At 39.8% G+C, this 17,009-nt stretch overlaps 1 protein-coding gene across 1 annotated transcript in view; it reads right to left on the bottom strand.

The window, feature by feature from the left end:
* Nucleotides 1–16,723, bottom strand: part of LOC136876981 (farnesol dehydrogenase) — a 30,037-nt gene extending 13,314 nt beyond the window's left edge. The window contains exons 1-3 of the mRNA XM_067150757.2: nt 16,535–16,723; nt 3,077–3,284; nt 192–321 (exon numbers count right to left, since the gene is read on the bottom strand). Of these exons, the coding sequence (XP_067006858.2) occupies nt 192–321; nt 3,077–3,284; nt 16,535–16,666 (470 nt within the window). The 5' untranslated portion in view covers nt 16,667–16,723. The remainder of the gene's footprint in view (nt 1–191; nt 322–3,076; nt 3,285–16,534) is intronic.
* Nucleotides 16,724–17,009: the final 286 nt, after the last annotated feature.

Below are 17,009 nucleotides of genomic sequence, written 5' to 3' on the forward strand. Positions count from 1 at the left end.
AATGAAATCTCCGAGGAGTCATTTGATAAGACCAAGCAGAAAATGATTGAAGATTATTAATTTATTTGCCGTTTTAGAAGTAGACTGTCTAATTCAATAGACATATCAGAATTATTTACCTTTAATCTTCTACACTAGGATTATAATTTAGATAATTAGATTTATAACGTATTATATCATTATTATTTTACCTGCCGATATGAACGATATGTCCATCATCCACCCCTCTGGACCTCATGTTCTGGACAGCTTCACGAGTGCAGATGGAGAGTCCAAGAATGTTAACATCCAGCATTAGCTTCCAGTTTTCCGTTGGGGCTTCTACATTGGGACAAAGAGAAATATAGAAAAAGTTTACCAACGAGGAAAGCCATCAACATTCCTCCAGTCAGCTCAATGAGCAAAACAAAATAAAACCAACACTAAACGCAAATCATATTGAGGACATATTATTTCTTGTTAACTGAAAGTTACAAAGGAGAACAATGAATGGAAGCTGGAGGTAAAATGCGTAAAGAAAGACCTAGGATACAATTTATAAACAACAATAAATGGAGGCACACTTATTGCCACTTGAAGCTGCTGGCCATAGAAAGGAAACGCTTGGAAGACATGCAGGTTACTCAGTAAACTTAGGGTTAAGAAGAAGAAGAAGAAGAAGTCTTGTTGAGTTGTTCGTCGCTTTAAACTAACATACAATAAAAGTGTTATAATAGTTTACTTGATGGTCAGGACTGAAGTTGGAAATTTAGATGACAATTTCTTCAACAGGAATTCACACATATACGTACTCACTTTGTTCAGTAATGATCCCTGCAATGTCCTTCCTGGAACCTGCTTCTGCGTTAAAGTACCTATACATACCTTTCCATTGTTTCCTTAAATTCATTTGGCTGCCAATTATGTTTGACATGTTATTTTTAGCTCCTTTTTTTGCTGAAGTCAATTTCTTAGTAAATTCCATAAATTTCTCCTTACTTCCACAACAATCCCTAACTCTATTTCTTTCTAACCTGCACCTCTTAATCTCTTCCTTACCGCCTTTAAAGGTACATACCGTACCTATTTTCACACTCCTCAGCAGTCGCTTTAAACCATTCCCTTACTTTTTTTATAATTCTCCTTGCCCTACTTTTCAACTACGAGGTACATTGCATTGTCTAATAGTCCTACTTTTACAACTTTGTTTCTATTGCATTTATTTTTAACTACTACAAAAACTGCTTCTTGATCACTTATACCAACTTTCACTTCAGTTTCTCTACAGAGCCCCACTGGTTTTATCAGCACCACTTTTAGAATACTTCCACTCTAGCTGGTTCCATCACTTTCTTGTTTAGCTACCCACACGAACATTTTTACCATTTGTTGGTCATGCTTACTGTCATGTGCATTACCTTCCCAGTTTTCATTTGGTAAGTTGAGATCATCTGCTATAATAACGTTCCTTTCTCTATCGTTCCTCAAATAGCTGATTATCGTATCAAATAATTATGCATCAGCGTCAGCGCCATCCTTTCCCGGTATGTTCAACCTATAAACATCAAGTTGCTTAAGGTCTTTACAGATGAGACTTACGCCTCGAATTTCATGTTTCTCATCCTTAACTTTTTCGTAGCTTACGAATTCCTCTTTTCATCAATACGAATACTCCCCCCCCCCCCTGTCTACTGTTCCCATCCTGTCTCTACGATAGACACTCCAGTTCCGTGAGAAAATTTCCGCATCCATATCATTTCTTAGGCTTGTTTCAACTCCTGTCTGGCAAATCTGGTTAATATATCTCTTTTAAATTACTTATTTTTTATTCCTTTCTTTAGAATACTTTTACAGTTTAACTCTAACAAATTTATTGTCCTTACTGGACTTCCACCTCTCTATATCCCCATCACCGGTCCGTGATTCAGACCATTTCCCTGATGTACCTCCATATAACAATTCTAAACAAACCATTGTGGTTCAAGCGAAGGCCATCTGAACGTAGATCCCCATCTACAATACAGCCATTAGTATCTGCAAATCTAACTACATATTTTCCACATGCCCACTACATAGTCTCATTTAAATCCACAATCACCCTCCAGTTGGTATCACTTCTACGTAGTATCCCACCGCTCCTTTCAACTTCTCTCGCGCTGTCATAAGCAGATTCCATACATCTCCAACTATGTTAGTACCTGTTACTGTTTGCCTTACGTTGTTGGTGCCAAAGTGGAAAATTACCACCTTCTTCTTATCCTCCTCCTTCAACATCTACCTTAACTTAATTCCTGGATTAAACTCTACTCTGGTTCCCTTTCCTACACACATTTTCCTTATATGCCTAACAGTAGTGTCGCCCGTGACCTGAGCCAAAACCCCACCCACCTCATTATATTCCCCCGTCTGCTGGTCTCCCTTAACTTCCCTGACTTATACAGAACCTACTTCCTCCTCCCTTCTCTCCATCTCACTACCCTGTTTCACCTCTCTTTTCCCATCCTCTACTCTATGTTTCTCTTTCCTCTTGCTTCGCCCCTCCTCTGTTACACTTCCCTGTTTCCCATCTTCCCTCTGCTGTTCTACTTACAGTGACTCATACCGATTCCTCGTCGATAACTCTCCTGAACTCATTCCCTGAAAACCATTAGCCCTCAGTTTCTTCCCCTTAAAACATTAGCCCATCTGTTTTCCGTAACTTCTCCCTTTCCTCCCCCTCCCTGTACATTATTTAAGGAGGGCGTACCATCATTCCTGTTCCCCGTTAGAATCGTAATGATCTCTTTCGAATTCACTATCTCTTCCCTAACATCCTTAATGCCCGCTCACACCCACGGTCCCTACACTTGCATTTTTCAGCCGCCCTTCATTCTTCTTCACATAAATATCAACAGAAATAAAATAGCGTATTCTGTGAATAAAAGTATAAATGCCACAGGAAGGAAATTCTGTCTACTACACAAATATTTTACAACAATAAAGCAAGATCCGAACTTATAACAATACTACGATCATTATTCTACTTAGGCGTTAATTATAATAGTCTAACTTTTAACCAGATCAAGGCAATAACAAAAAAAAAAATTATTCTAACTACCTGTTAGACCGAGATCCGTTCCGCTTGCGGCATTGTTGATCAGAATATCAACACCACCCAGTGTTTCCTTGATCCATCTGAAGACAGCCAGGATGTCTTCCTCCTTTGCGAGGTCACATTTCTTCGCATAGAGTTTCCCAGGCTTCACTTTGGTTTCGTGATAACGACCTCGGTTTTTTGCATCTTTCTTCGCCTGGGTCACGGCTTCCTGAGGAGAAAAAATTCGCTCACTTAATTATTTTGCAAAGAAGAGAATACAATCAGCGTTTATCTTGAAACTTAGAAACATATCGGTACTTTTGTTTGACATTCCCGAAGATAACTGGTCGCCACCAGTGTTTGCTACTGAGTCTATATTTGAAGCAGTGTATCTATGGTGACCAGATGTCTTGCTTTTCGCAGGATACTCTTTTTCTTAACACCCTATCTGTGGTCCGCGGAGAGGGTCGAAAATTTTATAAATGTCCTGCTTTTTATAAAATATCCTGCGAAAATACTGCAAAATATTTTTGCACTATAAATTATTTCATTTCTTTTGGTATATGTAATTATTAATGTTTTAAACGAATGAAAAGAAACGAATATTTAATTTAAGATGGCTACAGATTCAAATATAAACACTCCCGTTTCCGGTTGTCGTTGCGGTCGTTACTTTTACGACGAGAAGAGCAGTTTGGAGCAGTTTATGGGCGCCCATATGGCAGTGTGTAGGGAGGGGCCCAGGCCTGGGGGTATGTAGTATTTTTAATATTTTGGAAGATAAATGGCGACTTGTATTCTGTGGTAGAATAACACATTGTATCCCCTGCCTGTTGGTGGTGGACGGTACTATCACTTCTACGTAATACTGACTTTTAAATCATTTTCTTAAAAGGAAAACACCTGACTACATTAGATTTTTGCCTTTCCCTGAGAGCTAGAGGGGGGCCGCGGCCCCACCTTGCCCCCGGGTATGGGCGCCCTTGAGCAATGTAGTTGTGTGACAACAGCTTTGAGTATTACGTCGGCAACGCTACTGGTGATCAGGTAGTGTGGTTTAAGCTAGGCGTGGTAATCATGCCGAAAGTTAAAAGTAAATGTGCTCTAAATGCCGAACTGCAGTTTCTCTACCCGTTTATAGTACCAGATAAATCGAAAAGGGACGTTCGCTGCACCAAATGTTCAGCTTTGTTTTCAATAGCTAACGGCGGGAAAAGCGAGATTGTACGACATTTGGATACTAAGAAGCACAAACTCGCTGACAATGCTGCTGCATCCAGCTCATTTCTCACTACTTTCTTTCGAGGAGCTGAACTGGGGTCAGCTGAACAGAAATTGGCAGCTTCTGAAGGCAGTTTAGCATTCCATACCGTTAAACATAACCAAACATTTCGCTTGGCACACTGCACGTCTAAACTGCTTCAGAAGTGTTTCGAACCAAAATATTCGTGAGCTAAGACAAAGTGTGAAGCTATTGTCACTAATGTGATCTGTCCATTGCGATATCTGAAGAGAAAAAGGACTCGGAAAATGTGAACTATGTCTCGGTCTACACATACTCTTCAAATCATAAATCCACCAAACTTTTCCCCCTTCTTGTTCGCTATTTTATTTACAACAAGGGGGTACAGGTAAAATTGTTAGATTTTGAAGAACAGATAGGGGAAACTGCTGACATTTTTTCGTCATTTGTCCTGAAAACGCTAAATGATTTCCATCTTGAAAGTAAAGTGGTTGGACTTTGTGCAGACAACACTAATACTAACTTCGGTGTCTCATTTCGGAAAGGTTCTAAAATGTTTATTCCATCATGCAGAAGTCTCTTGAGAAATAGTTTGTTGGTGTTGGTTGCAGTGCTCACATTGCCAACAATGCGATACAAACTGCTGTGGACTGTCTTCCGGTTTATGTTCCAAGTGTAGTGCAGAAAATCTACTCATATTTTCACATTTACACTGTACGTGAGGCCTCCTTGACTGAGTTTTGTGATTTCGTCGAAATTGAGTATTCCAAAGTTCTTGGTTAGACTAGAACAAGGTGGCTTTCCTGGTTACCTTCCATTGAACGAGTACTGAAGTTGTATCCAGCCCTGAAATCATATTTTGAATCCAAAAGCAGGTGTCCAACTGTAATCAAACAGTTCTTTGATGATCCCTTGTCTGAGGTGTGGTTGAATTTTGTGGATACTCAAGCAGCAATTTTTCACAGTGTTTTCGGTTATTAGAGGGGCAGCATATTGTTATGTTGGATATTTGTAAATTACTTAAGGATCTCAGGAGAAAGCTCTCAAATAGACTGTGTGTTTGTATCCTCAGTTGTTCAATCTAAACTAAATAACCTTGAAAATGATGGCTTAGTTAATGTCTCACATTTCAAGAAAAATGTTGAAACATTTTACTCCACTTGCTTGGAATACTTAGACCAGTGGACTTTTCATTTTTTTTGAACTCAGGGTGTTAATTTGGGCAGATCTTAATTCTGTGTTCGAATGGAGTGATGTACACAGGTCGTTAGATTTTTTACTTAAGTACACTGGGAAAAACATATATGATACAATGATTTTTGATGAGATTGTTAATGTCAGGGAATATGTAACAGTTACTAAAGTAAAGGAATGGAATTCGGCTTCTACATCAACTCATTTGAGGTGGGTGGAAGTATTCACTAATTTTGAAGATAGGAATATTGGCTTCAGGAATATAGGTGATACTGTAGAATTTGTATTAAGCTTGCCTGCTACAAATGCTCCTACAGAACGGGTATTTTCATTAATGAAAAATCTTTCGACAAATGAAAAAACCAGGCTAAAGCCTGAAAATTAAATCACATGGTAATCACTAGGTGCAACTTGGATTATACTGTAACTGCGTAGAGTTTTGTGACATACTACATGGACGAAAGCCGGTCACAGTGACTTCACACTGCAACGTGTTAATGAAACTCTGTGTGTTGTAATGTAAACAAATGTAATAGCATAATAGGTTAGTAGGTTAAAACATTCGGTAATTTTTGTTATTGGAACACATTACTTCCTTTTTATAGCATCTAAAAATCAGTGTTTTTTTTTATCATGCTGTAGTGAGAAATAATGTACAATTCGTTGTATGCTTTTTGCGCTTGGTATCGCTTTAAAGGAACGAGAAAAATTGGCGATCAAGTTCGGTGCTACATCATATTTACGATCAGGTCCTGCTTTTCGTCTCTGAATATCTGGTCACCCTAAGTGTATCGATTCATTCCAACTGTCCGAGTGAATCGAATCGCAGCAACGGCGGGCTTACGGCACATGATTCAGCTGACTCGTAGCAGCCAGTGCTGAGTGGCGGACTCACGGATCAGTGAGACACAACACACACACACACACACACACACACACACACACACACACACGCGCGCGGTTCATTATCGGAACACCGGACTTCGGCGGGGAGTTGAACTTACGGTGCGGGCGAGACATTCAGAGCCATGGTTCACTGAAAGAATCCTACGCTATAACGGACTTCCGCTTTCAGGTTATTTGAAAAAAAAAAAAAGAACACTTGCATCCACCGTCCTCTTGATACAGGGAGGTTTTAAATAATAGTTGGATTTATTTGCAGTGTTAAAAAGGAAGTCAAGACATAATTCCAAAGTAGCTAGGTAGGAATGGTATCAGTGTATTCTAGCCATTAGTGTAATTAATCATAGTATTATAACTTAGTTAACATTCGACAGTTAATTTAACTGAGCTCTCTAGCCTACCCTACGAGTATTATAAGTGCATTCCACGTTAAGAAAACAGTATTGATCTTAAGGCAACAGGGTTGCCATATCGAACGGCTCAGCTCAACACCGTCATGGGAAAGCGGTGACACATAAATTTGTGAAATTCAGTATTTAAGTTCAAGATAAATAGCGAAAGAAACTAACCTGCAAGTTATTTTGATGAACTAAAGGCTACAGGGGATTTACAGGGGCTAGTTTTGGTTTGAACACAATCAGAAGTAAACTACGACACATAAACAAACTCAACATTGAAGTGTAAGGCAAATTGGGGGAGAAAATAGACAAATAATTGTTATGGGCTCGAGGGGTGAGGGATGCATTTATTTGCATTTAATAAATTTCTCCAGGCAATAAAGGCTAGAAAACCGACGCAACAAATAAAAACTGTAGATGACTCCACAGAAGACCACAGTATTAATGTTACCGGGCGAGTTGGCCGTGCGGGTAGAGGCGCGCGGCTGTGAGCTTGCATCCGGGAGATAGTAGGTTCGAATCCCACTATCGGCAGCCCTGAAAATGGTTTTCCGTGGTTTCCCATTTTCACACCAGGCAAATGCTGGGGCTGTACCTTAATTACGGCCACGGCTGCTTCCTTCCAACTCCTAGGCCTTTACTATCCCATCGTCGCCATAAGACCTATCTGTGTCGGCGCGACGTAAAGCCCCTAACAAAAAAATAGAGTATTAATATTAAGGAAAGAAATCACATACGTAGGCTTATCGCATAACTTTCTCTCAACACAAGACAATTACGCACTGATTTAACGCATAATAACCACACACGCAACAAATAAATACTGTAGATGACTTCACTACAGAAGTGAGCTGCCTGCGTTTCACAGAGTGAGGGACTACACGAGGCTTGTACCAGAGCATCACAGAAGGAAAATGAAGGAAGGCAACGAAGCGATGGCTGTTACCGCTATTGTGCTTCCTCCCTACAAATGTATTTATGGAAAAGGAAGTGTATTGTAGTTATTGTAATGACCCACGGGCAAACTTGCCTCTTCCTTTTTAACTACCTTTCATAATACATTACAAACTACAGTATAAGATCCGTTAATCACGAGGAATTACGGGTGTCTCAGAGGGGGTCTGTTATCAATCAATCAATATCTTCCTGTCCATGTATCAATCAATACTGATCTGCATTTAGGGCAGTCGCCCAGGTGGCAGATTCCCTATCTGTTGCTTTCCTAGCCTTTTCCGAAATGATTTCAAAGAAATTGGAAATTTATTGAACATCTCCCTTGGTAAGTTATTCCAGTCCCTAACTCCCCTTCCTATAAATGAATATTTGCCCCAGTTTGTCCTCTTGAATTCCAACTTTATCTTCATATTGTGATATTTCCTACTTTTATAGACGCCATTCAAACCTATTCGTCTACTAATGTCATTCCACGCCATCTCTCCGCTGACAGCTCGGAACATACCACTTAGTCGAGCAGCTCTTCTTCTTTCTCTCAATTCTTCCCAACCCAAACATTGCAACATTTTTGTAACGCTACTCTTTTGTCGGAAATCACCCAGAACAAATCGAGCTGCTTTTCTTTGGATTTTTTCCAGTTCTTGAATCAGGTAATCCTGGTGAGGGTCCCATACACTGGAACCATACTCTAGTTGGGGTCTTACCAGAGACTGATATGCACTCTCCTTTAGATCCTTACTACAACCCCTAAACACCCTCATAACCATGTGCAGAGATCGGTACCCTTTATTTACAATCCCATTTATGTGATTACCCCAGTGAAGATCTTTCCTTATATTAACACCTAGATACTTACAATGATCCCCAAAAGGAACTTTCACCCCATCAACGCAGTAATTAAAACTGAGAGGACTTTTCCTATTTGTGAAACTCACAACCTGACTTTTAGCCCCGTTTATCAACATACCATTGCCTGCTGTCCATCTCACAATATTTTCGAGGTCACGTTGCAGTTGCTCACAATCTTGTAACTTATTTATCGCTCTATAGAGAATAACATCATCCGCAAAAAGCCTTACCTCCGATTCCACTCCTTTACTCATATCATTTTTATATATATATATAAGAAAACATAAAGGTCCGATAACACTGCCCTGAGGAACTCCCCTCTCAACTATTACAGGGTCAGACAAAGCTTCACCTACTCTAACTCTCTGAGATCTATTTTCTAGAAATATAGCAACCCATTCGGTCACTCTTTTGTCTAGTCCAATTGCACTCATTTTTGCCAGTAGTCTCCCATGATCCACCCTATCAAATGCTTTAGACATATCAATCGCGATACAGTCCATTTGAACTCCAGAATCCAAGATATCTGCTATATCTTGCTGGAATCCTACAAGTTGAGCTTCAGTGGAATAACCTTTCCTAAAACTGAATTGCCTTCTATCGAACCAGTTATTTATTTCACAAACATGTCTAATATAATCAGAAAGAATGCCTTCCCAAAGCTTACATACAATGCATGTCAAACTTACTGGCCTGTAATTTTCAGCTTTATGTCTATCACCCTTTCCTTTATACACAGGGGCTACTATAGCAGCTCTCCATTCATCTGGTATAGCTCCTTCGGCCAAACAATAATCAAATAAGTACTTCAGATATGGTACTATATCCCAACCCATTGTCTTTAGTATATCCCCAGAAATCTGATCAATTCCAGCCGCTTTTCTAGTTTTCAACTTTTGTATCTTATTGTAAATGTCATTGTTATCATACGTAAATTTTATTACTTCTTTGGCCTTAGTCTCTTCCTCTATCTCGACATTATCCTTGTAACCAACAATCTTTACATACTGCTGACTGAATACTTCTGCCTTTTTAAGATCCTCACATACACACTCCCCTTGTTCATTAATTATTCCTGGAATGTCCTTCTTGGAACCTGTTTCTGCCTTAAAATACCTATACATACCCTTCCATTTTTCACTAAAATTTGTATGACTGCCAATTATGCTTGCCATCATGTTATCCTTAGCTGCCTTCTTTGCTAGATTCAATTTACTAGTAAGTTCCTTCAATTTCTCCTTACTTCCACAGCCATTTCTAACTCTATTTCTTTCCAGTCTGCACCTCCTTCTTAGTCTCTTTATTTCTCTATTATAATAAGGTGGGTCTTTACCATTCCTTACCACCCTTAAAGGTACAAACCTGTTTTCGCATTCCTCAACAATTTCTTTAAACCCATCCCAGAGTCTGTTTACATTTTTATTTACTGTTTTCCACCGATCATAGTTACTTTTTAGAAACTGCCTCATACCTGCTTTATCAGCCATATGGTACTGCCTAACAGTCCTACTTTTAAGACCTTCCTTTCTATCACATTTATTTTTAACTACCACCAAAACAGCTTCATGATCACTAATACCATCTATTACTTCAGTTTCCCTATAGAGCTCATCTGGTTTTATCAGCACCACATCCAAAACATTTTTCCCTCTGGTTGGTTCCATCACTTTCTGAATCAGCTGTCCTTCCCATAATAACTTATTTGCCATTTGTTGGTCATGCTTCCTGTCGTTCGCATTTCCTTCCCAATTGACATCTGGCAAATTCAGATCTCCCGCTACAATCACATTTCTTTCCATGTCGTTTCCCACATAGCTGACTATCCTATCAAATAATTCCGAATCCGCATCAGTGCTACCCTTTCCTGATCTGTACACTCCAAATATATCAAGTTGCCTATTATCTTTAGAAATGAGCCTCACACCTAGAATTTCATGTGTCTCATCTTTAACTTTTTCGTAGCTTACGAATTCTTCTTTCACCAGAATGAACACTCCCCCTCTCACCATTCCTATCCTATCTCTACGATACACACTCCAGTGCCGTGAGAAAATTTCTGCATCCATTATATCATTTCTCAGCCATGATTCAACTCCTATTACAATATCTGGTAAATATATATCTATTAAATTACTTAATTCTATTCCTTTCTTTACAATACTTCTACAGTTCAACACTAACAATTTTATGTCATCCCTACTTGATTTCCAGTTCCCTGTTCTCTTATCACCGCTCCCTAGGCCATCCCGTTTCCCTGAATGTACCTCCCTATTACCCTTCCAAACAAATTTCCTAACTTATACGTACCACTGCGGTTTAAATGAAGGCCATCCGAGCGCAGATCCCTTTCTCCTACCCACCCATTAGGATCTAGAAATTTCACTCCCAGTTTCCCACATACCCACTCCATAGTCTCATTTAAATCCCCAATCACCCTCCAGTCAGTATTCCACTAATAACAATCTCCGCTTTGTTAAACTTCACCCGTGCTGCATTTACCAGATCCCACACATCTCCAACTATGTTGGTACTTATATCAGCTTGCCTTACGTTGTTGGTACCAACGTGAAACACTACCACCTTCTCCTTCCCCTCCTCCCTCTCTTCTACTTTCCTCAACATCTGCCTCAACCTAATTCCTGGATAACATTCTACCCTGGTTCCCTTTCCTCCACACACTTCCCCCACGTGTCTAACGATGGAATCCCCCATGACCAGAGCCTCAACCCTACCCACCTCATTTGATCCCCTCCCCTCCTGGTCAGCCCTATCTTTCCTGATAGCTGCAGAAGCTACTTCCTCCTCCCTTTTCTCCTTCCCATGACCCTGTTCCACCTGTCTTTTCCTATCCTCTACTCTACATTTCCCTTTCCTACCTTTTCCCTTCCTCCTACTTCCACGCATCTCAGCAACAGTTCCCGGTCCCTCATCTTCTCTCTGTTGTTCTACCTGGAGTGACTCGTACCGATTTCGCACAGACACCTGTCCTGAATTCTGATCCTGAATAGAGCCCTTGGCCTGCAATCTCCTTCCCCTTAGAACATTAGACCACCTGTCTTCTACAACTCCTCCCTTTCCTTCCCCTCCCTCTTGTACACCTACTGTAACCTGTACATTGTTTGAGGGAGTCCTATCTTCCTTCCCGTCTTCTGTGAGAATCCTAATTATCTCCCTCAAACTTTCCAACTCCTCCCTCATACCCCTCAATGCCTCACCACACCCACAATAAGTACACTCGCGCTCCTTAGCCATTCTTTACGGGGGGGAAAATTTTAAATTAAAAAAATTAAATAACTTATTTGCAAAAAAATAAATGAACGGAGGGATATATTGTCTGGGATAGTACACAACAATAAGGTAATTAATATACGACTACACTACAATACTACTTAGTCGTGCTCTATTATTTTTTTATTTTTTTATCCTACAACCCCTAACAGGATAAAAGCTGCTGTTAATTACTGAATATCGAAAGTAATACACAAGAACTACACAATTCCAAACTGCAATATTTTCAACAATATTTTAGTAAGAGTTTCTACGGATACCTCTACCACACCAGTACTACACAAATATTTTCCAATAATAAAATAAGCACACTAAATTCTAATAGGATATTACTCGTATACTACTGTACAGTACACTACAGTAATTTTTAAACTACTTTCAGACGTATCCTAATTACGATACCGGTACCGTACCGTATGTCACTACTAAGCACAACAGAAATGAAATTTGCAAGAACTACTGTACTCAAAGATTACCAACGAAGCTAAATGCTTAGACAAATTATTATTAGTATTACGGTCTAATAGATATACACGAAAGATAACACACGAATATAGCACGCAAGATACGGCACTATCTAAATGTACTGTATCTATACTACAATGTATCTACACTACACTACACTGCGTTTGGTTAAATGCTTAAGTATCAAAAGGATTGCCGTACACAAAGAAAAACACGAATATAACTGGCAAGATACTATCTAATATATTATACCTTATCTTCACTACAATTCAACTGAAATGTGGTTATGTGATTATTACAGCTGGTGGATTACTATTATTTTCCCTACTCCACGGGACGGAGAAAAAAGAAGTGTCCTTAATTAGGCCTACTGAAAAATACGAGGTTGTCTACAATAATTTCTCAAATATTTCTATCAAAACTACTACTACTACTCCAGGGACTTGAACTGCAATTACTGGGATATATGAACTTTATTATTATTAGCTAACCGCTCATAAATACTGAAAGATCGAGGGAGCGAAATATAAATTACGGATACTAACTACCTACTCAGAAGTACAAATGAATGGAATACAAGGTCAGCTGATTTTTATTTCTATTTACTTGACTACACTACACCCTTTGTTCACGACTGTAGCCAACAATGCAATATTTGAATATGAGGATCGACAATAATCAATAACAATACGACTGTTAACTATTACCGTGTAATCTCTTTAACTTCTTTTTAAATGGAAGTTTACAGGCGTATCGTGTTTTTTAATGTAGTAAGTTATTACCTTCGCGATAGTTTGAACGTATATCTATACGAAATACCGGAGAAGTTGCTGCAGAAGTTACGGTACTATTCCTTATGATAATCTGCCTTTGTAAGTACAACCAACGAATCTACAGATATTTACAAATATTTTTAAAGTTAATATTGTTACCTAAAGTATTACCTAAACCTAAATTCGAAACAAGGTGCACCTAGTTAGCCTACTTAACCTAGAAAACGTAATTTACTGAAGACCAACTGAATTACTTGTTACAAAATTTAAATAATTATTTACTACTCCCAATTTCTACCAACAAGCACTAAACACCACTATATAAACAGCACTAAATGAATCAAGATATACACAAAATTAAGCTATTTCAATATTTATTCACTACTTTATCACTACAATAATGCAAGAGCTCTCTCAACAGCCAACCGTTCTCAAGCGCATCCAACAATGCAACCTTGTAGGTTCATAAGAGCAATACTGTTTTCTTAACGTGGAATGAGCTATAGGATTGAGACGGCGGTGTTGAAAACTGAATGACGCATATCAAAGCAATTCTTAGAATGAAGACCAGATGGCAGCAGCGGCCACCGAATGCTGTTACTGCTGTCTATCAGTAGGCTACTACGCAGATGTAACAGGAACCATGACTCTGATGTGCCGTGAATCGAATCACCGCATCCATTCAGTAACGTGAACCGAATCAAATATCCCATCACTAGCGGCCACATGATTTCTGTTATGATGAAAGTCTATCGTACTCTACATTCATAGAAAGACATCCTGATATTTTCAAGTAAGCAGCCTGAAGTAACTTTCCCCCTGTGAATGGGGACGGTAACCCCTGCCTGTCGTGACTAAAAGGGGCCCCAGGGGATCTTAACTTGGCAGCATAGGTTGGTGACCACAGGGCCCTTAACTGAATCCTGGCATAGCTTCCACATAACTTCTGCCAGGCTCTTCACTTTCATCCAACCTATCCCACCTCTCTTGGTCAATTCGTGTTATTTTACGACCTCGATGGTGTTATTGGTTTACGAGGCCTAGGAGTTCTTTCATTTTCACACCCTTCATGGCCCTTGTCTTTCTTTGGCCGACGTCTTCATTTTCGAAGTGTCGGACCTCTTCTACTTTTTCCCCTTCTCATCAGAGTTAATAGAGGATGTTTTCCCAGTTGTAGTTCTCTTAAAACTATGATTCTTGTGTCGGTAGATTTACTGGCACGTAAACGAACTTCTGCGGGACTAAATTTCGGCGCCTCGGCGTCTCCGTAAACCTTAAAAAAAAGAATTTATTGGGACGTAAAGTAAATAACATTATTAAAACTAGCATCACCTCTACCACCTGAAGAAAGATCCAGGCCTCGAGAGAGAAGATTCAATAGATTCATCTTTCAGAAATTCTGTGTGACGGACAGAAGTTAGATCCCTATATTCAACGTAGATGAAAGCGAGTTCTCTATGTTACAGAAAAAAAAAAAAGAAAAAAAAAAAGAAATAGAAAGTTGTTTGGTATATAGGAAAAAAAAATAGTGAAGTCTCTGGCGGAGGAGGTGGTGCGCTCTTAAGAATGGTATGCTGTATCAGTGCCTTGGTCAGTACACATCACCAATCATCATTTTCAAGAAACGCAGGATAATGACAATTTCCGAAAAAGGGTTCAAATGTACAAAACTTGACTTCAACACTTCAAGTATCTGCCCTACGTTCACGTCTCTTACTTCTAACTTACGAATACGATATCTTGAGTCGGCCTCCCCCAAGCGTTCGCTCCTGTACAATAAAGTCGACCTAAAGGCAGACCGATGTAATGACAGATTCGTCCGAAAACTCGCTTCGTGCTTATACAATACCGTTCACTCAGGTGAAGTATTACTCGTCCAGAAGACCTGAATTCACAATATGTCAAACTATTACATAAAATAAATGAATATTTCGTTTCTAGTGAAACGTGGAGAGCAGATGGGCAATCAGTCACCACTGATCTGCATTTAGGGCAGCCGCCCGGGTGGCAGGTTCCGTATCAGATGTTTACCTGGCCTTGTCTTAAATTATTTCAAATAAATTGGGAATTTATCGAATATCTCCCTTGGTAAATAATTTCAATTCCTAATTCCTCTTACTATAAACGAATAATTTCACCTGTTGAATTCCAATTTTATCTTCATATTGTGATATATTCTGCTTCTACTCTCCTCCTCATATTCAGACAACATACCACACTACCAACCACCACAGAAACACGCAATAGTGATTACATCCCTCCATACAGGGTTGGCGTCAGAAAGGGCATCCGGCCATAAAACAAGGCCAAATCAACATGTGCAACGCAGTTCGCACCCGGGATCCCCCAGGTGTGGGGAAAAGCGGTAGGAAAAGAAGAAGATTGTGATATAATCTACTTTTAAAAACTCCACTCAGACTTATTCGTCTACGGCGGCAATCTCTTCACTGACAGCTCGGAACATACCCTTTAGCCGAAAGAAGTGTACAACATTTTCGGATCACTATGTACTCCAGAACTAATCGTGCTGCATTCTCTTGAATCTTTTCCAGTTCTCGAATCAAGTAATCCTGCTGTAGGTCCCATACACTAGAACCAGCCTCGAATTATGATCTTACCAGTGACTTACATGGTCTCTGTTTTACTTCCGTACTACAACCCCTAGATACCTTCAGATCCGCACCCTTTATTTACAATTCAGTTTATTTCATTGCCCCAATGAACATCTTCCTTATATTAACACTTAGGCACTTACAGTGATCGCCATGACGTACTATCACCCTATCAACACAGCAATTCGGTTTATTTCATTTCCCCCAATCAACATCTTCCTCATATTAACACTTAGGTACTTACAGTGATCGCCATGATGTACTATCACCCCATCAACACAGCAATTAAAGCTGAGAAAACTTTTCCTCTTTGTGAAGCACAAAACCTGACTTTTCATCCCGCTTACCACCATATGTTGCCATTCTCGCAGAATTGTAGAGGTATTTTTGCAGTCGCTCACATCCTTGTAACTTATTTACTATTCTATACAGTATCGCATCATGCGCAAATAGCCTTATCTATGATTCCAGTTCTTTAATCACATTATTCATGTATATAAAAACACACAGGTCCAATAGCATTGCCTTGAGGTACTCCTTTCCTAATCATTGCAGGACCAGATCATGTTCCACCTATTTCACCCACTCTAATTCTCTGAATTCTATTTTCTAGAAATTTAGTCACTCTTTTGAGACTTTGATCTTCAAAGTATTGGAACTGGTGTATAGTGATGGCTCTCATAATGGATTTCTGCCCTAAACGATGCTTATACCTAGAGAGAATAAGAATCTGAACTCACTGTTGCCGATTTGATGGACAGGGCGTTTCCTCAGTAAGTGATACAACTTTCCCCACTCACCTCTATCTTTTCCGCTCGCCGTGCCACAGCTACGACATGAACTCCGTGGTCTTGTAACTGGTAGGCTACAGCTGCTCCTATACCAGCACTAGCTCCTGTGACTAAAGCTACACGACCTGACCAACGCTCCATGTTGTATACCGGACATAAACTCTGTATGCCTGTTCAATAGAGCGTCTTTTATGTTCTCTTGGAAGATACCCGATATCATCTTATCGGCTGCTAGAACACGCCATCAACACTTGAGGGTAATCAGTACTTGAGTATGAAAAGATGACATCGCAATTTATTTCACTCAAGGCTGTTACAGAGGGTTAATTAGCATTGCCAAATAGGACAACACCTTAGAACAGGGCCTCTCAAACGCCCAAAATCTCACGCGTGCAGATAGAGGCGCAAGAGCTCCGTGCACTGTGCATCGCTGCCGCTCGGCATGGCTCGGATCAACGCTTCGTCTCTGGGCTACTCGGCTAAG

Source organism: Anabrus simplex, chromosome 7, assembly GCF_040414725.1.
Source record: "Anabrus simplex isolate iqAnaSimp1 chromosome 7, ASM4041472v1, whole genome shotgun sequence".
Taxonomy (NCBI): domain Eukaryota; kingdom Metazoa; phylum Arthropoda; class Insecta; order Orthoptera; family Tettigoniidae; genus Anabrus; species Anabrus simplex.